Here is a 19,603-nt window from a genome sequence, read left to right as displayed (position 1 = left end):
GGTTGCAATATTGCATTGCATGGATCCCAACCCATTTGTTAAAGTATGTGCAACGCTCAGTCTCTCACACAGGCATGCACTCTATTTCTGATAATAGTACCTCATCGTGTACCATTAGTAAATACTATATTCCAGGCAGTGGAATAGCATAGACACACAACACAGATTATTTTAAATTAATTAGTTAGGTGGTTTTTCAATTTAGCAAACAGCTCCTACTGTCATTTCTGTGACTTTGCATATAAAAAAAAACAAGTCACTTACACAATTCAGAAAGTAAAGCGCTTTATATTCGTTTCCACATTTATTTCATTAGAAAGTGTTAAGATACATGTCTACCAACATCGGTTCACTGCATCCCAACACTGATTTAATATAAACTGAAGTGAAAAATAACCAAACATATTCCTCAAGTATTCTTTAAGTAAGGACATGTTTTTTTTTAAGTCACATTTTCACACAACTGAGAAGGTCTTGCAATGCGCTACTGACCAACGCTAACATCTGAAAATCTGTACATTATTTAGGAGAACTACAGTATATACACTTGTGATCATAATGAGTTAACATAACAGTTGTTATCTGAATGCTTTCATATAACAGATGTCTTAAAAACAATCCACTTGGATCCGATGTGCACTGTTTAAGCTTGTTTTTTATCTTAATGCTAATATAATTTCTATATTCATTCAGTTTAGCAACTTAAAAAAAAAAAACAGCCAATACTAATATTGTGGGAGAAAAAAAAAAAAAAAAATACTGGTACAGCTTGTGAAAATACAAAGTCATTTGTCATAGCTATGTTAAAAAGGTGCTCAGTTAAACTAACTCCCAAGAAGCAATTTGCTGTTGTTGGTGTCTGAAGGGAAGAGGTCAGACAGGGTGGTGCTGCACACTGGTCTCCCCAGGACCACCACAGGTCTGAGGTACTGAAGCTGCTTAATAGCCAGGTCCCCACACCCAGCCAGAGCTTTGTCCAAGATGGACTTCAAGTTTTGGATTGATGTGAAATCTCCAGTCATAGCGTGGGGCTTCAGCAGTGGGGAGTGAGTGCGCCTGCTGCGGGCATGAGAGATTCCCAGCTGGTTGTTCTCCTTAACAGAACAACTGCGTCTGAAAGAGTCTCGCCGTTTCCCCGACACCGCATTTTTGTCTTTCGGGTTCGTCTCTTGTATGAACCTCAGGAATGAAGACTCAAAGCCAGTAGGCTTATAGGCGGCGATGTCAAAAGGGCGTGGAGAAGGGCTCCGAGGCTGAGTGTCTTTCAAGTTTGAAGGCGGTTCAGACAATTCGTTTTTCCGTTTTAACGGCTGGCGAACAGGAGGGGTGGGCAACGGAGCTGATCCGTTCAACATTTTACCCCCGTCCTTGGTGCTCGACACGTCTTGGAAGCCCTCCTCAGCAGTAAAGCGCAGCGAGCACGGTGGAGAGAGGTCAATAGTGAGGGGACGAAGTAGAGGTTTGATTTTATCCAAGCTTAATCTCTCCTCCGGTTTCTGACTGTTCTGCGTTGCTGAAGCCGTGTCCTCGGTGTGCCCACCAGTGCTCGGCTCACCGTAAAGCACCTCATCTGCACCAACAAGGACGCCGTTTCTCTCAACGGGTGGTGGCTCCTCCGTCTCCTCCTCCGGGAACCCCAGTGGATCATGATTAGCCTCCTCCTGTGTGTCTGCCTTGATGGAGTGTAAGCTCATGGGTGCAGGCGGCCCCTCTGTGTTCTCTGGCTCTGCCTGATACTCCATTTTGCGAACTCCATTAGGGGAACACGCTCCTGTGACTGTAGGCCTGGCCGACTTCCTCTGAATCAATTCCTCCAGCTGCTCGGCGTTAAAAACCAGCTCCTTTTGATTCTTAGAAAGGTATTCCCGACGCATGCGGTGAGACTTCAGGTAGTGACGTTGCAAGCTATGCAGGTACGTGACGACAGAGTCACAGTCCTGAAGCATGCATGGGTAGGCCGCGCGCATACAGCGATCTTGGCACATCTGGAGTGCTTCTTCATGAGATCTGAAGACATAACGGCTGTCAGAATTTCTTCTCCTTCTTTCTTTTCCTCCAGACACTTTCTTCTCCACAGCCGCCTCCTCACCCTTCTCCTCTGACTGGGTGGTCTCTTCGGGCTTTGGACTTGATCCCTCAGCCTGCGTGGTGGTTGAACCGGGTTCTTCTTTCTGAGGACTCGGCGGTGTGACGATAAGCTTCTTTTGGCATCCAGTAATTGACTTTTTGTGAGTGCTCTGCAGACGTACCACCAGGGAATCGTAGTACTCACAGTGACTATAAAGTGTGTGTTTTTTAAGTGCATCATCGTGGCTGAAAACTCTCGTACAGCCTTCAAAGTTGCACCTTACTAGCTCTGGTGGCTGTGAGTGTATATCCCGAGTGTGACGCACGAGGCTGCTTTTAAGGTGGTAGGAAGCGTTGCAGTTGGCAAAGTGACACTTGTACTGAGGCTGAGGTTCATCAAAGTTGGGGAGAGGCCTTTTCTTGCCAGGCTCTTTTCGGACTTCTGAACTGGGTTGCGCATCAAAATCTTTTTCCAACAAGAGCTGAGAGCGATTGTAATGATGTATCGACTGTAGGTGGCGTACCAGGCCTCCCTGGGTGGAAAAAGCAGCATCACAGTGTTTTGCTACACAATGGAAGGGTTTACTGAATTTATCCAATATATAGCAGAGATTACTTTTGGCTACCAGGCGTCTCGTAGTTCTGACCTGTTGTGAGGTCCCATCCTCACCTTCTCCCTTCTGCTCGTCGTCTTTCTCTTTTTCCTCTGCTTCATCCTCTCCTTCCTCTTCAGATGGAGAAGAGTTTTGTCCATTTTCGCCTACCACGGCTGAGTTTCTTTTCTCCTGTTGTTTCTTCCACACTTTTAGACCGTGGTTCGTCAAGTGCTGAGATGTATTTTTTTTCGGGTCTTCGTTTCCCTCAGACCGCACAGATGCACAGTTTATTTTGTCCAGCAAAGTTTCACTCAGTTTATGGATCTGAATATAGTGAGTCCTCAACACGTTTTTCTGTCTGTGACTCTTGGAACACAGCTGGCACACGTAAGGCTTAAAAGATGTTGTTTTCAAAGAAGTCAACCTTTTGGCCTGCTCTACAGTGCGGCCATGTTTGGTGTTATAGTGTCGCAGTAAGCTGTAACTCTGAGCAGTCCTAAAGCTGCAACCTTTCATCTCACAGATATATGGCTTAGCAGTGGCTAATGATTCAGCAATGCCTTCTTCATCAGCTTGTTCGGTTTTGACTTTGACGTTTTCCTCAGGAGGGGGCCTCTTCTGAATCAACACAACAGGAGGCTTTGCCATGATTGCCTGATGGAGAGACATTTGGGATGCAGTAGACTCTGGGTTGGACTGAGGGGCCTCACTTTTCACGCTGTGAGGCGATGAGGAATTCAGGTCCAGCTTATCGAGCCCAACAAGAATTTCATTCAGAGCATCATTTTCCGGTTGAAGGCTTAAAGAGTTGGATTCGTTATTCTTGGGATGAGTAGATTCTTTTCTTTCTTTGCCAGCCTCCGCAGGTTGCAATGGAGTCGAGTTCTCCTCTTTTCCCTTCTCCCTACTGTCTGGCTCAGTTTCAGTCTTTATCCCTTTGGACCTTGAGCCCCGCTCTTTGTCATGTTTGTGCTCTTTGTTCTCGAGTTTAAGGTGTTCTGGGTGGGCACATTTAAGATGCCTCTGGACATCTCTGGCTCTGGAGAAAGTCATGCCACACTTCTCAAACCCACAGGTGAACTTACTTCCATCAAAACACACAGCCACCAAGGTCACTGTGGCTTTGGGCTCCTTGCTGTCAGTCATTGTTGCTTTGGGCTCAGTGCTGTCAGATGCTTGCAAAGAGGAGGCTGAACTTACTGCAGAAGTGTTTATGACTACTCCATTTACAGTCTCTTCTGTATCAACTGACTTATTAGGGAGGACTGTCGCTTCAGTAACTGTCTTAAGAAGTTTCCGCTTTGCCTTCCTCTGAGCCTCAAAGTCTTCTTCAGAGAAGGTGATGTTGTGTGTGGATAAATGCTTTATGAATTCTTTTTTGGATAAATAGTATTTACTACATTCAGCGCTAGAGCAGGTAAACGCTGCGTCTCTGAAATGCTGTGCTTCGTGGTGATAGATTTGTCCCAGGTCGGAGTATGTGATGTAACAGCCTTTCAGGCCACACTGGTAGTTTAGGTGAAAGCCATGGATCTGTTTGTGGGTCACAAGTTCATTGGAAGTACTAAACTGAGCGCCGCAGCCCATAACCACACACGTGTAAGGCCGATCACCGTAGTGAACTCTTCGATGTTTGCGGTGATGGTACGCAGAGACAAAATGGCGTCTACAAAAAACACACTTCTCCCGCTTGTCTCTCACCTGATGAAAATGTTTGACATTGTCATCACCGTTGTGCTCTGACTTTAAATGAACATACAAGTACTTGGAATGTTTAAAAGTCCGAGGGCACCCGGTTCCTGGACACGGGTACTCATCCCGGTTCTGCACACTGAAGTGTTGGTCAATGTATTCGAATGTTACATACTCGTCATTGTCCACATTCTTCTCCTTCACCGTGTTGGCCTGTTGCACAATGTGTTGCAGCACGTCTGGATCATGTGTGGATTTGTAATACTGCATTAAGGAAGGGTCGATGGTGATCTCACCTGGTTCAATATCATCATCCTCATCCACCCGTCCCTGCCCGTCCTCTGTCTTTATGCTTTTTTTAATTTGTGTTTCACTCTGCACATGGTCCTTCAGATGAGGAACGAGATCCTTCCTGCTCTTAAATTTTTCCAAACACAGAGGGCAGGGGTGGCTGTGGTCCTCTGCATGTCTTTTGGAATGGTGAATGATTTGGGTGTCAGTGACTGATCTTTTACAAATCTGACAGCAGAACCTGTGTTCCTTTGTCTCTGATTTGCCTGGAAATTCTGCCAAGTCAGAAGACTGTGTTTTATCAAGCTGCTCATGAACACCAACACTTCCATTTATCGTCTTTTGATGCTCCATTTCTACTTTCACTGTGACTCCCTGTGGCTCATGTTGTTCACCCTTCTCTTTTTTGTCTACCACCTCCTCTTCTTCTTCCTCCTCGGACTCCGGCATCAAGCCTAGAAGGGAGATGCAGTGATATTTGAGAGTTTTCCAGTCCCAGAATTCAGGGTCAAAAGGCCAGTAAGCTTTCAGAGCTAGTAGCAGCTCGCAGCGTAGTGAGTTGGGAATGACCTCATTTTCCTGGTCATACTTTTGGTCTGGGCGCAAGTAAAGCTCCCGAAGGGACACAAAGACGTCCTGGCTGGGGCCAAGCAGGAACTCTGTGAGTAGGCAGGCACGCAATACTTCAAGGTCCCCTGGAAGTAGGCAGGACATTGTCTTACAGACAGAGATCCTCGATTCTGAGTCATCCTGCTTTGGAAGTTGAAGGGCTTTGACACAAAGTTCTACTGAGGCAGGTACCCCGATTTCCTCCGTCTGAAAATAAAGTGTATATCATTAGCATTAGTCCCTTTAAATAATCATAGGGTAATTAAAAACATCATTACACACATCATATTCTGAAATTCTGTAGGTAAAATGTCATAGCAATTAAAAATGCAAAAATAACTAACACTTTCAAACAGGGATTTGTACTTTCTCAGCTTGGGACCCAGTGCGGACCTTCGCTCACTGGTCGAATACAACTCAGGCTGCTTTAACTTGAATACATCTTCATTCAGAAACATTTGTGCAACTTATTTGCAGTTTCACACCTCCCGCCTACACCTTTAAAATAGATAATCTATTTTGAAGACAGGACGTTTTTAGCCTCCCTTACCACCTTTTTATGTCTCCATTTGCATTATCCCCAAACATCAAAGACTCTGTCGCTGTTTCCTCATGTGCATCATTTTCTAAAATCTGTTATCAGACTGAAGTGCCAATTTCTTATGGTTCCTCAGATGTGGAGGAAACATAAACAGGAAGTGCTTGATAAGAAAGTTTTTAGTTCCTATGTTTAGTATCTGTGGCTCCTTAGTACCAATAACTACAGCCCTGTTTCCACCGAATGGTTCGGCTCTTCTCGACTCAACTCACTTTTGGTACCAGGTCCTTTTATCTATTCCTGTGATTCAACTGTAGATTGTACCCCTCAGTGTGGGTGTTGATTCTCAGCTGATCACCTCACAGAGGAACGTAGGCACTTCGTCAATTGTGCGTCGTAGCGTACGTATTGTGTCTAGTGTAGTTGTTCTATTCATACCATCCACAATAAATGCTAATGGAAATGCAAAAATTACCGTTATACTGAGTAACGGACTGAACTGACCTGGACAGCCTGGTGGAAACGCAGCCTTAAATTGGAACCGTATACAACCAATACACCAACTCAAATAGTTTAAATATGGACAGTATGGCTGTTGGGCTCACCTCTGTCTGAATGACGCGGACCAGGCAAAGCAAATGGTGGACGGTTTTGGCAATGGCACCTAGCTGAAGGCATCGTTCCAGAAGCGAGATCGATGAGGGATCGATCCTCCTCTGAAGCTTACTCCACAACAGAGTCAACTCCCTTTGGATAGAAAGAAAGAAGTTATTTTAAAATGTTGTTTTTCTTAAAGCTATACCCACACATGACCGACTCTGATGACCCCAACAATAACAAAGAAACAACATATTTGTTCTGACACCAATGTACATTACATGCAGTCTACTACTCACCAGGAGCAGTAAAGGCTCTGCTGCTGAAGCTGCTGTGTCAGGAAAGTTGTGCACAAGATGAAGGCCGTGTTCTCCTCCCCCTCGGTCTCCAAATTACACGTGACCTCCAATACATCCTTACAGTCAAGTCTGGATATCTGTTCAAGGATTAGACACAATGTTGACAGCTTAGAAAATAACATGACAGACAACACACCCTCCAGGCATTCTCTAAATAAAAGTTTGGTAATCAAATGTGTAAAACTGGGTATAATCAATTCCTCTATACCCAGTGAGCAATTATTAAAGTTAACAAGTCAATTAGGGATGCACCTTTACAATATGCTGGATTGGTACTCATGCCCAAACTGACCTTAGAAAATTCAGTGTTTTCACTATCAGTTACATTCGCTTAGGCATAGCTTTTAGTGCCACATCAATGACTATCAATGATTATATATAAAAAAGAAATGCACATTATGCATATCCAGACGTTTTGATTAGTAATCCACCACTGTCAGGGTAATGTGACAAGATACAGTACAGATGAAAACTGACCAATTTTCCAACATTATTCAGGATCTTAATAATATTAAGTATAAAGGACAATATTCAAACAATAATCAATGTCTTATATTTTGTGCATGTTAATGATTCCCAACATCATTAAAATACAATAAACAAGTGTATAGTAAAGCCAACACAAAAAAAACAATTAAGATCAATACACACAGACTAAACACACATACAATATTTGAGCTTTAATACATAGATCTCTATTCAACTCTGGTCCATTATATGCATCAAAGTAAGGCAAAGGCTAGAACACGGTGTTGACCTACGGTGGGACTGGGATCCTCTAACAGCTCTAGAACTGGACACACAAGGTTTTTAACTGACAGCATACCGAGAAATGTGTGGGAGTGGAGACAGACGTCAGTACAAAGGGAAAACCACACTGAGTCTTAGGAGGACTTATAGTGTGAGAATAAGGAGGAATCCTGCTACACAAGTATCTTTGGTTTAAACAAATAACTAAATAAAAACTGCACACATTATTGCCTGAGTCAATTATTACCCATATGATCAGAAAAGCAGTGCTGGAAAGACAAAACGGATGCCACAACAATTTTGTGCCTCTATCTAAAAATCTCATAAGCCTTTTCAGCAGAAACCTCCTCTTGAATGTGAATTTAGGGCTCTATTTTTGGAAACGGTGCACTATATAAATAGACACCTTTTTAATATTTATTTTTAAAAGATTTGACTTGCAAATATGTCCACATTTTCATTCAGCATTGTCTGAAGCATCTCTGTTATGCAACATTTAATCACAGCTGTCAAAACTGACAAAGGGACACTCAAATGTATGACTGTGCTAAAACAGCATCATGCCAACGACTGAAAGTCTAAGTATTCCCCTCCCTGTTCAAACACAAAGTGTTGTAATACCTCCAAGATGGCCTCTTCATTGGGCAGCAGGTGACAAAGCAGGGAGACAAATGTTTGACGGAAGGTAGCTTGGTTGGAGATGACGGTGCATTCAGTGCACGCTTTGGCCAGCACCACTGCCTTGGCCACTTCGCCCATCTTCTCCAGGTGCTTCACCCGCATCTCCATGAAGCCCTCACCCTCCAAGCTGATGTAAGCATCAACTAGCGACGGAATGCAAAGAAGATCTGATTAGCAAACTACCGCGACACGGCCAATGTGACAATAAGCGCTAAAGGTAAAGCAGTCATGTCCAAATGAAGTGAGCTAGAAAAGTTAACTATATTCCAACCTTCTTCTAGGTTGGTGGGCTGGCCGCTGAGGAGAGACGTAAGGACAGGGTTGCTCCACGCCCCTCCCTCTCCTGTGATCTGGAGTAAAGCTTGGAGGTCTGTGCTTCCATACTGTAGCAAGGTATCATGGGCAATCTGCAGAAGACACACACAAAAAAATTGATATCTAAATACAATTTTAAAAAGAACTACTTATTCAGCTCATTCTTGAAAATGAGCCCAATAACCCTAAAAATCTAAAAGAATTAAGACATATTTTCCTACAGCCAGCTACACACGTTTCCACTACTACCATGCACATTACTACATAACATACCTTGTATCTGTAGGCAGAATGCATTTACTCGAAACAACAAAAAACATTCCCTTTTTGAACAGCACTTTGAGCATCAAGGCCCTGTTTCAGAAAACGGGTTTAGTGAAAACTCTGTTTTTTAATCCTGAGATAAGGGAAACTGTCAGTTACCGTGGTAACAGAGCTCTTAAAGAGCCAGTTTTATTTTCTCATTAATTCCATCCATGCAAAGGACAGTGTATCAAAGGTTTACTGTATGTCAGAATCAAAATCCTGTATCGATAGTTTGTAAATCAGGACTATCTAAAGCAGGGGTGGGCAATTATTTTTCCCAGGGGGCCAAATGAGCAACTGAAAATATTTTGGAGGGCCGGGCCAAAATGGCGAACTCAATTATGCATAATATACATTTTATTTCTATATAAAAAGCAGTAAATGGCATTGTTTTGACCGCTGGTAAGAGTGTATGTTATTATTTGGCAATTAAAAGGTGAGGTTAGCTTTCAAAAATATCATTTATTCAAATAGAATTTCCAAAATGATAAACAAAATGTGAAACATTTGACTCATTTTCAGTCACATTAATAACAAAGGGCATTTTGAGTTTCATATACTATTGAAACAAGGATTTTCTTAGCTTTCTAAAGACATCACATCATCTTTGTAGCCAAAATAAACAAGACATGTCACTGAACTGTGTAACTGTGTAAAGAAAAGTGTCCCAGTTTTGTAGCCTTTTTGACTTTACATGCCTATATTAAACATTTAATGTTTTCAGAACTGTGCAAAAAAATAAAAAAATAAAATAAAATTGTCCTCTTTAAACACGGCGACATGCTCCCCACAAACCAAACACACAGGTTTACCCTTGACTTCAGTAAAGAAAAAAATAGTAGTCCATATTTGTTTGAAAGTTCTGCTTTCGGCATCCACTTTCCTCTTTTTGGCATGAGCCGACATTTTCGCATTTTTCAGGGGTGACAAGGAAGGAAGACAGGTTGTCAATCACACGCATTTCACGTGCACAGTTGACGTGCACGATTGCGTGCACTGTGAGAATAAATGGGCTTCAAAATAAAAGCAATGCGGTTTTAGTCCACCCATAAGATAATTAGAAAATATGTTTTATACACAGAGCGGTCAGTTGATGTCAGCTGTCACTGATGGAACATAAGTACTATAATATTTGAGATTATATGCTAATATTTCTGAGTGAGCAGGAACGTAGGGCAGCTGCATAAGAAAAAGTTGTAAAGTAAGTGAAGAATGCAAATAGATGCCTAAAATGTCAATGTCTACTGTATTTTAACATATATACCTTTTTAAGTGCAAATCACCAAACACATATTTACTGGATTTGTTTTAAATCTTCAACTATATTTTTTGTTATTTGTTGCTGAACTTTGTGTTTTGTCCTTTCAGATTAAAAGGTGCACAATACAAGATTGGGAGCATTTTTTCTCAAGCTTTACTAGCCCCCTATCAGGTGGCTTTTGAGAACACCTGCTAACGCATGAACAAAAAAAACGGAACTGATCTTTACACTTTTCTCCAGGAAAACTCTGCAAAAAATGTTTGAAATGAGTTCCTCTACCTGAACAGAGTGGTGGAACTGAACCCAGGCTTCATACGGGATTTCATTCTCAGGCACTGACAGCAGCAGCTCAAAACAGCTCCTGCAAGAAATGACAACAAGATTACAGTCATTTCTATTTATTATGATAATTTTGGACAGTTTTATTCCTAACCCATGAAAAGAGAAAAACTTCATCTATGAAGTCAGGCCATTTTAATCTTAACTACAGTCTGTGATACTACCTAAACGTCTGGTGGTACAACAAAGTTTTGTCTAGCTCTCTATCAATGTTTTAGAAGAGTTAGCTTCACATATCCATGGATTGAATTTGTCTAAAAGGATTGTTTGAAAAAGGAATGAACAGTGGTGGCATGTTTTTTAGGTTGTATCACATGTACTTTTCACAGCTGCCACCAGTAGTTTAATTTAACCATCAGAGGGAACTATTAAAAGATCCTTTGTGTGAGAATTTGTATTCAGCTCAAAACACTAATACAACCACCACTCCTCGCACTACATTTGCACATAAAAGGATGGTGATGGTTGCAGTAGTGTGGTCTTGGCGATAAGCCAGTAGACATTATGAATCTCTAGATGACCTTATAAGTAAATTATCAGTAAAGTATTTCAGATAAGCTGTCATTTGCAGCATGAACATTTTAATGTACAACAAGAATCAGGTCAAACCAAAAGTAACAATCGATCACTGTCAGTCTGTGCATGCTTGTGTCCATTATGAGGGTTCATTCATGACCGACTTAGCGGAGTTGTTATTATTTTTGTTGATTAAGATGTTACAGCTTTGAGAGGAAACAACTTATTCCATGACCTGTAGCACATTCTTGTGATATATAACAAGTACTTGGAAAAGGGGAAAAAAGCAAGGACAGAAAATCACACATTGGTCTTCATTATCTATTCAGAATAGTTGGATAGTTCGGAAGAAACCTGAAACAGCAGTCCTGTTTTGAAAATTTTAAAAAATGGGTCGAAAAGACAAATGACAACCGAGCAAGCTGCACATTCATCTAGTCAGGCATATGAAGGGTCTATACTGATGTCTGAGTGAAGAAAATAACTGTCAATCATTCAATGTACCGATAAGGACAATTTTCAAAGCAAATGCCTGAATAATTCTACATTAGGCAAACTAATAATGTAGGCTTGTGTTGTTGGCTATTAAAGACTTATGAATACTAGAAAAAGGCAATCCTGTATCCTTAAATCCAGATAGTGAACAACTAAATGGTTCCACAACACAAACGGCTAGGTATGCACATAATACTCGCTATAATTGATATACGATTTTATTTATTGGATACATTTTTCAGTACTCACAAAGCTAGTCTCTTCAAAACAAGGGCCACTCTGTCCGACTCTGCAGTGAGGTGAGATCGGGCGGCAGCGAAACAGTTTATGGACAGACAGTAGACCTCCAGGAGAGGCAGACCATGCTCCATGGAGTTCCTGCTCCCAGCATAGTGCATCAGTGCCTATAAAAAAACAAAACACAAATATGAACAATAAAGAAAAACAAGTAAAATTTAAATACTCTCAAAAACGCAGTGATCAGAAGAGATCCATTAGAGAGACATTTGTCTAGATCAACAGGGGTTTTCCCACCTGAGGGAGATACCAGCCTACACCTGATTGATCCCAGCTGACACTCTGTCTGGTGTGAGATGCTCCTGATTGGGCCTGAGGGGACTTGACTGTATAGCATGTGACAAACATGTACGTTCAATAGTGAGCGAACATGCACCAAAAAAAAAGGAAGGGAGGGACACAAACAGTTGAATCTTGTCACTTTTTCAGACTTTCACTGATTGCAAGCTTCATTTCCTTCCTTCATTCAACAAAAAAATGTATTTCTCTGAATTATGCTAACATTAGCAAAAGGTAATACAGTAGAGAACATGTTCTGTTCTCTCATTGACACTTTGTATTAAACAAGGAGCACAATATCGTTTGGAGTAAATATTGTCTCAACTGTCAACTGTCCCCAGGCAAAGAAGAATCAACATATGTGCCACCAGTTTGTAGCCTGCTGCATGACACATTAAATCATCATCACTATCAATATCCCAGAAGTCCCCCTTTCCAGACAGCAGAAGCCTTGCTGGTTGCTGCTTGTGTCTACAGAGACACTACATTAATTCCCTTCAGTCTAAATATACGGTTCCCTCTCAAAAGGGAGCAAAGAATAAGGCCTGAACCCTGGAGACCCGTGTCAGCGTACTAATTACATCCAGACTACTTCCGACTTCAACAGAAAAGGAATACAACACAAACCTTGTTTAATATCAACCCCAAAAACATTATATTTACATAGAGTGGAACTATAAAGGGTAGTTTCACATTTATCCAAGTAAGTAAGTTACATAACAATTAGATGTGTCCATTATTGTTGAAGAGATTCCTTTCATGACTACAATGTAAATTACATTATATTTTTTATATCTCTTTGTTTGAATATACACTGTTTTTGTAACATGTGCATAACACTGCCAAATATAAATCTAAGCTGCTGTATATACAGAATAAACTGTGTAAACTGCATGTACATGTATATACTGTACATATCCACCTACATCATTCATGTCAAGCAGCCTGTTACATTAATCATCCAATAAATATTCCAGCATATTCCAGCATATTTGCCCTCTTCACCATTGCACTACTGTATTAATGTTTACAATGTACACAGAGTCTGACTAATAGACATTGTATGTTGTTGTTGTTCCTCGTTTTATTGTACTTATAGTTACAGTACCAGCCAAAAGTTGGACACACCTTCTCATTCAATGGTTTTTCTTTATTCTTTTCTACATTGTAGATTAATATTGAAGACATCCAAACTATGAAGGAACACATATGGAATTATGTGGTAAACAAACAAATGCTCAACAAACCAGAATATGTTTTATATTCTTCAAAGTAGTTGAATGAGAAGGTGTGTCCAAACATTTGACTGGTACTGTGTGTGTGTGTGTGTGTGTGTGTGTGTGTGTGTGTAATATAAATAAATAAATAAATAAATATATATAATATTTCTGTGGAAGTACTATGAGAGCAAAATAATATTTTTTTATGGTTTGAAATCCCCTTGTAGTGTTAATATACACCCCATTTAGCCACAAGACACTGTCGAGGAAACTACAAAGTTAGAAATATCTCAATAGAGATCAAGATCTCTTTCGATGAATGTATATTTAAGCATGAAAGCATCACTTTAGGCAACCTTTAAACAACAGCCACCATCCTAACACAGCACAACTACCACAGTGAGCTGGCTAATGAATAACTATTCTCAACTATCAACTTTGGCTGGTGACCAAGTTTACATTGCCTCAGACTTAAAAATGAAAATGCTTTGTTTTATAAATCAGAGGATGGAAATCCAGGTGGTTCCCCTGTTTCCACCAGTACTAACATATATGTTTGCACTACTCACGGTTATAGGACACTGAGAATAAGAAAGTCTCAATTATCATCATCAAGAGAAAACTAATGTCATATCCACAACATTGCACTGAAAACATTAAACACAACACACGTGCATGTTGGGCAGAATTTGAACACGATAACAAAACAAAAAAAAGCTAAAGAATGCAAATGTTGGTGATAACTTGTATAGTATGTGTATTTATTGTCTGTGTAGTTGTATAGTATGTGTATTTATTGTCTGTGTAGTTGTATAGTATGTGTATTTATTGTCTGTGTAGTTCTATAGTATGTGTATTTATTGTCTGTGTAGTTGTATAGTATGTGTATTTATTGTCTGTGTCTGTGTAGTTGTATAGTATGTGTATTTATTGTCTGTGTAGTTGTATAGTATGTGTATTTATTGTTTGTGTAGTTGTATAGTATGTGTATTTATTGTCTGTGTAGTTGTATAGTATGTGTATTTATTGTCTGTGTAGTTGTATAGTATGTGTATTTATTGTCTGTGTAGTTGTATAGTATGTGTATTTATTGTCTGTGTCTGTAGTTGTATAGTATGTGTATTTATTGTTTGTGTCTGTGTAGTTGTATAGTATGTGTATTTATTGTCTGTGTAGTTGTATAGTATGTGTATTTATTGTCTGTGTCTGTGTAGTTGTGTATGTGTATTTATTGTCTGTGTAGTTGTATAGTATGTGTATTTATTGTCTGTGTCTGTGTAGTTGTATAGTATGTGTATTTATTGTCTGTGTAGTTGTATAGTATGTGTATTTATTGTCTGTGTAGTTGTATAGTATGTGTATTTATTGTCTGTGTAGTTGTATAGTATGTGTATTTATTGTCTGTGTCTGTGTAGTTGTATAGTATGTGTATTTATTGTCTGTGTAGTTGTATAGTATGTGTATTTATTGTCTGTGTAGTTGTATAGTATGTGTATTTATTGTGTGTAGTTGTATAGTATGTGTATTTATTGTCTGTGTCTGTGTAGTTGAGCTGCTGCAACACTTGAATTTCATCAATAAAGGAATATAATAACAAACTTGTGAAAATGACCAAAAGGACATTTCACTGCAACTAGCTGAGTGAAATGTGGATAAACATCCAGCCCCGCCCCACACACACACACACACACACACACACACACACACACACACACACACACACACACATGCATGACATGCAAACTGTGGCAATGTCATGTGCATCCACACATCTGGTTTTGACAGCGTGCTTTAGGGGATATAAGCAATCAGCCAGCGTGCATTAATAACTTAAACCTGCAAAAATGGGCAACATGTCACTCTGACGCTGCATCGCCATCAGCCCGATGACACTCCACCACATGCTTTATATCACATGCATACGTGCACAGGCATTCAAAACACACACTGTGCATTACCTCCGTGGTGACAGACCGACCCTAAACTTGACCAAGGAGCTAGCAGGCCAGCAGCTGAAGGAGCTAGCTGCTGAGCTAACGCCATGCTAACGCTAGCTCCGATGCTACATGTACACAATACCTGGCAGAAGTTGTCGCAGTACTCCGTGGAAGACGCCGTGGATATTTCCTGTTGCCTGAGCACGTCTTCAAAGGCTCTCAGCGTGGCCAGCAGGGTTTCCATTGCGACCAGAGTGTCGTCGGCCGTGTCCAGGGCCCGGTCGCTCCATTCGTGCTCCGGTTCGACGTTATTCTCCGCCATCTTCGTTCTCCGCCACGGCGCGTATGCAGTGCAGGCTGACGCCGCCTTCAAGTGCCGTCGGAATATTCTAATGTGTCAGATAAACACGGGGAGAGAGGGGGGTTGTTGAAGTAATGGGGTGTTCGGTTTGTTTGTATTGTTTGTTGTAGGTTTGCTGGTATTTAGTAACATTTTCATTTTCATTTAACGCAACCCTTGGTCTGTAAATTAGTCTGAACGTCAATTTAATTATCTAGCCCTCAAATTGGTCATGAATTATGTGTTTTTCTCCTTTCTTCCAATTCTGATGCTTCGTCGTGAAGTGTACAGTTTATTAAACGAGAACCACACATACTTAAGTTTGAGCAAACATGATTTAACTGTAAAAACGTCTTGTTAATTTAATGCTTTTACACTTGATATGTACTTAATTGACACTAATACACTAATACACTGTGCAATACAATAGTTATAATAGTTTCTGTCTGTATATATACTATTTCAGTTACTGTGGAATCTCTACAGTTTTTACTGTTTTTTATTGCTAATTTGCTTATTTATAACACTTATTTTTATCTTGTTTTTTTATTTGCTATGTCTCTTGTTTGCACTATCCTCTCTGCTGCTGTAATCCTGTAAATGTCCCCGACTAATAAAGGATTAGGCCTATTAATTAGTCTGAACGTCAATTTAATTATCTAGCCCTCAAATTGGTCATGAATTATGTATTTTTCTTTTTTTTTCTCCTTTCTTCCAATTCTGATGCTTCGTCGTGAAGTGTACAGTTTATTAAACGAGAACCACACATACTTATGTTGCAGATTGATATCAAACCATAACAACACTGATGTTGGAAAGTAACTAGGAGTGCAGCAAGGTATAAAATCATGCTTGAGTATAAATGTACCTTATATTATTGCTCTGTTAAACTTGTGCAATGAAGTTTGAGCAAACATGATTTAACTGTAAAAACGTCTTGTTAATTTAATGCTTTTACACTTGATATGTACTTAATTGACACTACTACACTAATACACTAATACACTGTGCAATACAATAGTTATAATAGTTTCTGTCTGTATATATACTATTTCAGTTACTGTGGAATCTTTCCTGTTTTTTTACTGTTTTTTATTGCTAATTTGCTTATTTATAATACTTATTTTGATCTTGTTTTTTTTATTTGCTATGTCTCTTGTTTGCACTATCCTCTCTGCTGCTGTAATCCAAGGATTATCTTATTTTATCTTATCTAATTAAATATGAGTGAGAGTTAGCTCAGTAAAGAAAGACAATAAATAGGCTTATGCAGATGGTAATTTATGTATTTTGTGGTTTGATTTAATCATTCATGTTGTTAACTACTCATATTTCATGATGAAGGCATGACATCATGTTTACTTTCTTTTTACTATCTTAATTGCCAAATAGTGGTGTTTGGCGCCCCCTACCGTCATTCATTGTAATTGCAATTCCCTTGACCCGGAAGTACCTTCATTCCTCTCAGCTACACGTGTGAAAGCAAGGGTAAGATAAGCTAAAGTGGAAATACGTAGGTGTTTATTAGAAGGACATTTAAACCACTTCGTTGGCTGATATCTGGATTTACTGTTTTCTACTCACCAGGATCTACCATGGGGAAGTCCAGACAAACAGGAAACCACAAAAGTGACAAAAAGAAGAACATTGCAAGAACATGGAAGACGAAACACAAGACTAAAGACCTGGACCAGATCCACTCAGACATGAAGCCCGAGACAGCAGCCAAGCTGCTCCATCAGGAGGTGGACTTGGATGTGACAGGATGTGCTCAACACTACTGCTTACACTGCGCGTAAGTTGAGATGGATTTTAACCATTTGTCTTAAACATTTGTCTTGTTATTGGTCATTGTATAGTATGTGTATTTATTGTCTGTGTAGTTGTATAGTATGTGTATTTATTGTCTGTGTAGTTGTATAGTATGTGTATTTATTGTCTGTGTAGTTGTATAGTATGTGTATTTATTGTCTGTGTAGTTGTATAGTATGTGTATTTATTGTCTGTGTAGTTGTATAGTATGTTTTATTGTCTGTGTAGTTGTATAGTATGTGTATTTATTGTCTGTGTAGTTGTATAGTATGTGTATTTATTGTCTGTGTAGTTGAGCTGCTGCAACACTTGAATTTCCCCCATGGGGATCCATAAAGGAATATAATAATAATAATTTAGTGCCATCATTACAAATAGTAGAGGAGCTGAACTGACCAATGGTGGAAGAAGTACTCAGATCTTTAACTTAAGTAAAAGTAGCATGTGTGTCAATTTCCTCTGCTCCAACTAAAAGGTCTGCATTCAAAATCTTACTAAAATAAAAGTACATAAGCATTAGCATCAAAATCTGCTTAATGTACTGAAAATATTTCTTATGCAGGATAGCACATTTCAAAATATCATATTTTATTAGATGTTAATGACAATTACATTACAGTCATTTAGCAGACGCTTTTATCCAAAGCGTTTTTTTAAATTATTATTAATTAAAAATGTACAATAAGTGTATTCAAGAGAACTACTAGTCACCAGAAGTCATAAGTGCATCTCCTTTCTTAAACAAGCATCTTAAAGCATAAACCAGAGCAAAAGTACAGAAACAAACTAATATGAATACAATAAGTGCAACAAACTAATACGAATACAATAAGTGCAACAAACTAATACGAATACAATAAGTGCTAAGCGGAAGGCTCACTTCTTGACGCATTAGTGCTTAAGCATCACATGTTGCAGAATAACAAGCAGCACAGATATTGGACATTCTGGAACTGACAGAATGTTATGCAGATCCTGAAAGCAACACAACTTGTTTCTGTGTGACTGGTTATGATTTGTTGTGTGTCCTATCGCCGTTCTTATATCTTCTGCTTTGCGCATAGTCTCTCTTTCAAAAGAGATTGGGAACTCATTGAGATTACCTGATTAAATAAAGGTTAGAATAAAACTACATGTTCCAGTTAACTTTTAACACTGTGGCACTTCATGTCTTGCAGGAGGTATTTCGTGGATCTGAGATCCTTGAAAGAGCACCTCAAAACTAAAGTGCACAAAAGACGGTAAGGCACCCTATTTCACCCGTGCATTCTATTATTATACACTCGCATTTCTTGGCTGAAAATATTTGACCTTATTTCCAACACCTATAACTGCAATACCCAAGTTTCACAGCAATCTTCAGAGATTCCCTCTTCTTCTTTCTCCATCCAGGCTGAAACAGCTCAGAGAGGCGCCCTACACACAGGAGGAGGCAGAGAGAGCAGCGGGGATGGGCTCCTACATTACTCCACAAAAAGTTGAAGTGAAGTCACAGACTGTGGAAGAGGACATGGACTGAGAGCTGCTTACGTGAACCCAGGGACGGATCATTTTAATTACAGAAGCATTTACAGAATTGATAATGCTGATATTATCTTTTGCTGTCACAAATATTGAGTGCATTGTTAAATGATTTTTTTGTTACACACTTCATGTGTCTGACTCTTTACAGCTGTTAGACATCTGGATATCCACAGAAACAGGAAAAGCAACATGTGCCTATGTAAATATTGAGTATTTGTGGAATACTAATAAACTATAACATAGTGTACATTTTGATTGCATTTATATGAGACTACAATGTTTGATTAAGCATTGTTTACATGACTCCAGTCCACTCTGTGCTCATAACCTGGAATGAAGGGTCACACATAGACTTCATTTTAAGGGATCACAAACCAAAAGAGGTTGGGACCAACAGAGTTTAAATATACTTTAGATTCAGGTCTTGGGCTCATGTCTTGTTATAATATTATTATATTCCTTTATTGATCCCCATGGGGGAAATTCAAGTGTTGCAGCAGCTCAACTACACAGACAGACAATAAATACACATACTATACAACTACACAGACAATAAATACACATACTATACAACTACACAGACAATAAATACACATACTATACAACTACACAGACAATAAATACACATACTAAATACAACTACAACACAGACAATAAATACACATACTATACAACTACACAGACAATAAATACACATACTATACAACTACACAGACAATAAATACACATACTATACAACTACACAGACAATAAATACACATACTATACAACTACACAGACAA

At 39.5% G+C, this 19,603-nt stretch overlaps 2 protein-coding genes across 3 annotated transcripts; one reads left to right on the top strand and one right to left on the bottom strand.

The window, feature by feature from the left end:
- Positions 1 to 286: 286 nt before the first annotated feature.
- On the bottom strand, positions 287 to 17,082 carry rlf (RLF zinc finger). Its single transcript, XM_054613279.1, has 10 exons — positions 17,070 to 17,082; positions 16,929 to 16,953; positions 15,288 to 15,534; positions 11,662 to 11,816; positions 10,342 to 10,423; positions 8,452 to 8,587; positions 8,121 to 8,323; positions 6,690 to 6,826; positions 6,399 to 6,540; positions 287 to 5,462 (listed from the first exon to the last, which is right to left on the bottom strand). The coding sequence occupies exons 1-10, from the start codon at positions 17,080 to 17,082 to the stop codon at positions 825 to 827; spliced, it is 5,778 nt and encodes a 1,925-aa protein (XP_054469254.1). The 3' UTR covers positions 287 to 824.
- Positions 16,887 to 19,068, top strand: znf593 (zinc finger protein 593). Of its 2 annotated transcripts, XM_054613578.1 has the most exons (4): positions 16,887 to 16,973; positions 17,073 to 17,280; positions 18,476 to 18,538; positions 18,690 to 19,068. In XM_054613578.1, exons 2-4 carry the CDS (start codon positions 17,081 to 17,083, stop codon positions 18,814 to 18,816), a joined length of 390 nt encoding a protein of 129 aa, XP_054469553.1. In that variant the 5' UTR covers positions 16,887 to 16,973; positions 17,073 to 17,080; the 3' UTR covers positions 18,817 to 19,068. The 2 variants fall into 2 exon arrangements, with proteins under 2 accessions (XP_054469553.1, XP_054469555.1); XM_054613580.1 differs by having other exon boundaries at positions 16,943 to 17,280.
- The last annotated feature ends 535 nt before the right edge of the window (positions 19,069 to 19,603 follow it).

This window comes from Anoplopoma fimbria, chromosome 15 (assembly GCF_027596085.1).
Source record: "Anoplopoma fimbria isolate UVic2021 breed Golden Eagle Sablefish chromosome 15, Afim_UVic_2022, whole genome shotgun sequence".
Taxonomy (NCBI): domain Eukaryota; kingdom Metazoa; phylum Chordata; class Actinopteri; order Perciformes; family Anoplopomatidae; genus Anoplopoma; species Anoplopoma fimbria.
Note: the sequence above shows the minus strand (reverse complement) of the source record. Positions and strands in the feature narration are given on the sequence as shown.

Excerpts from the sequence above, each read along its gene's own strand:
- znf593 (XM_054613578.1), top strand. The coding sequence starts at position 17,081 with ATGGGGAAGTCCAGACAAACAGGAAACCACAAAAGTGACAAAAAGAAG. Across the intron at positions 17,281-18,475 it reads CACTACTGCTTACACTGCGC|GAGGTATTTCGTGGATCTGA; the intron begins GTAAGTTGAGAT and ends CATGTCTTGCAG. Across the intron at positions 18,539-18,689 it reads ACTAAAGTGCACAAAAGACG|GCTGAAACAGCTCAGAGAGG; the intron begins GTAAGGCACCCT and ends TTCTCCATCCAG.
- rlf (XM_054613279.1), bottom strand. Across the intron at positions 15,535-16,928 it reads AGGAATGAAGGTACTTCCGG|AATATTCCGACGGCACTTGA; the intron begins GTCAAGGGAATT and ends CTGACACATTAG. Across the intron at positions 5,463-6,398 it reads TCCGCGTCATTCAGACAGAG|ACGGAGGAAATCGGGGTACC; the intron begins GTGAGCCCAACA and ends CTTTATTTTCAG.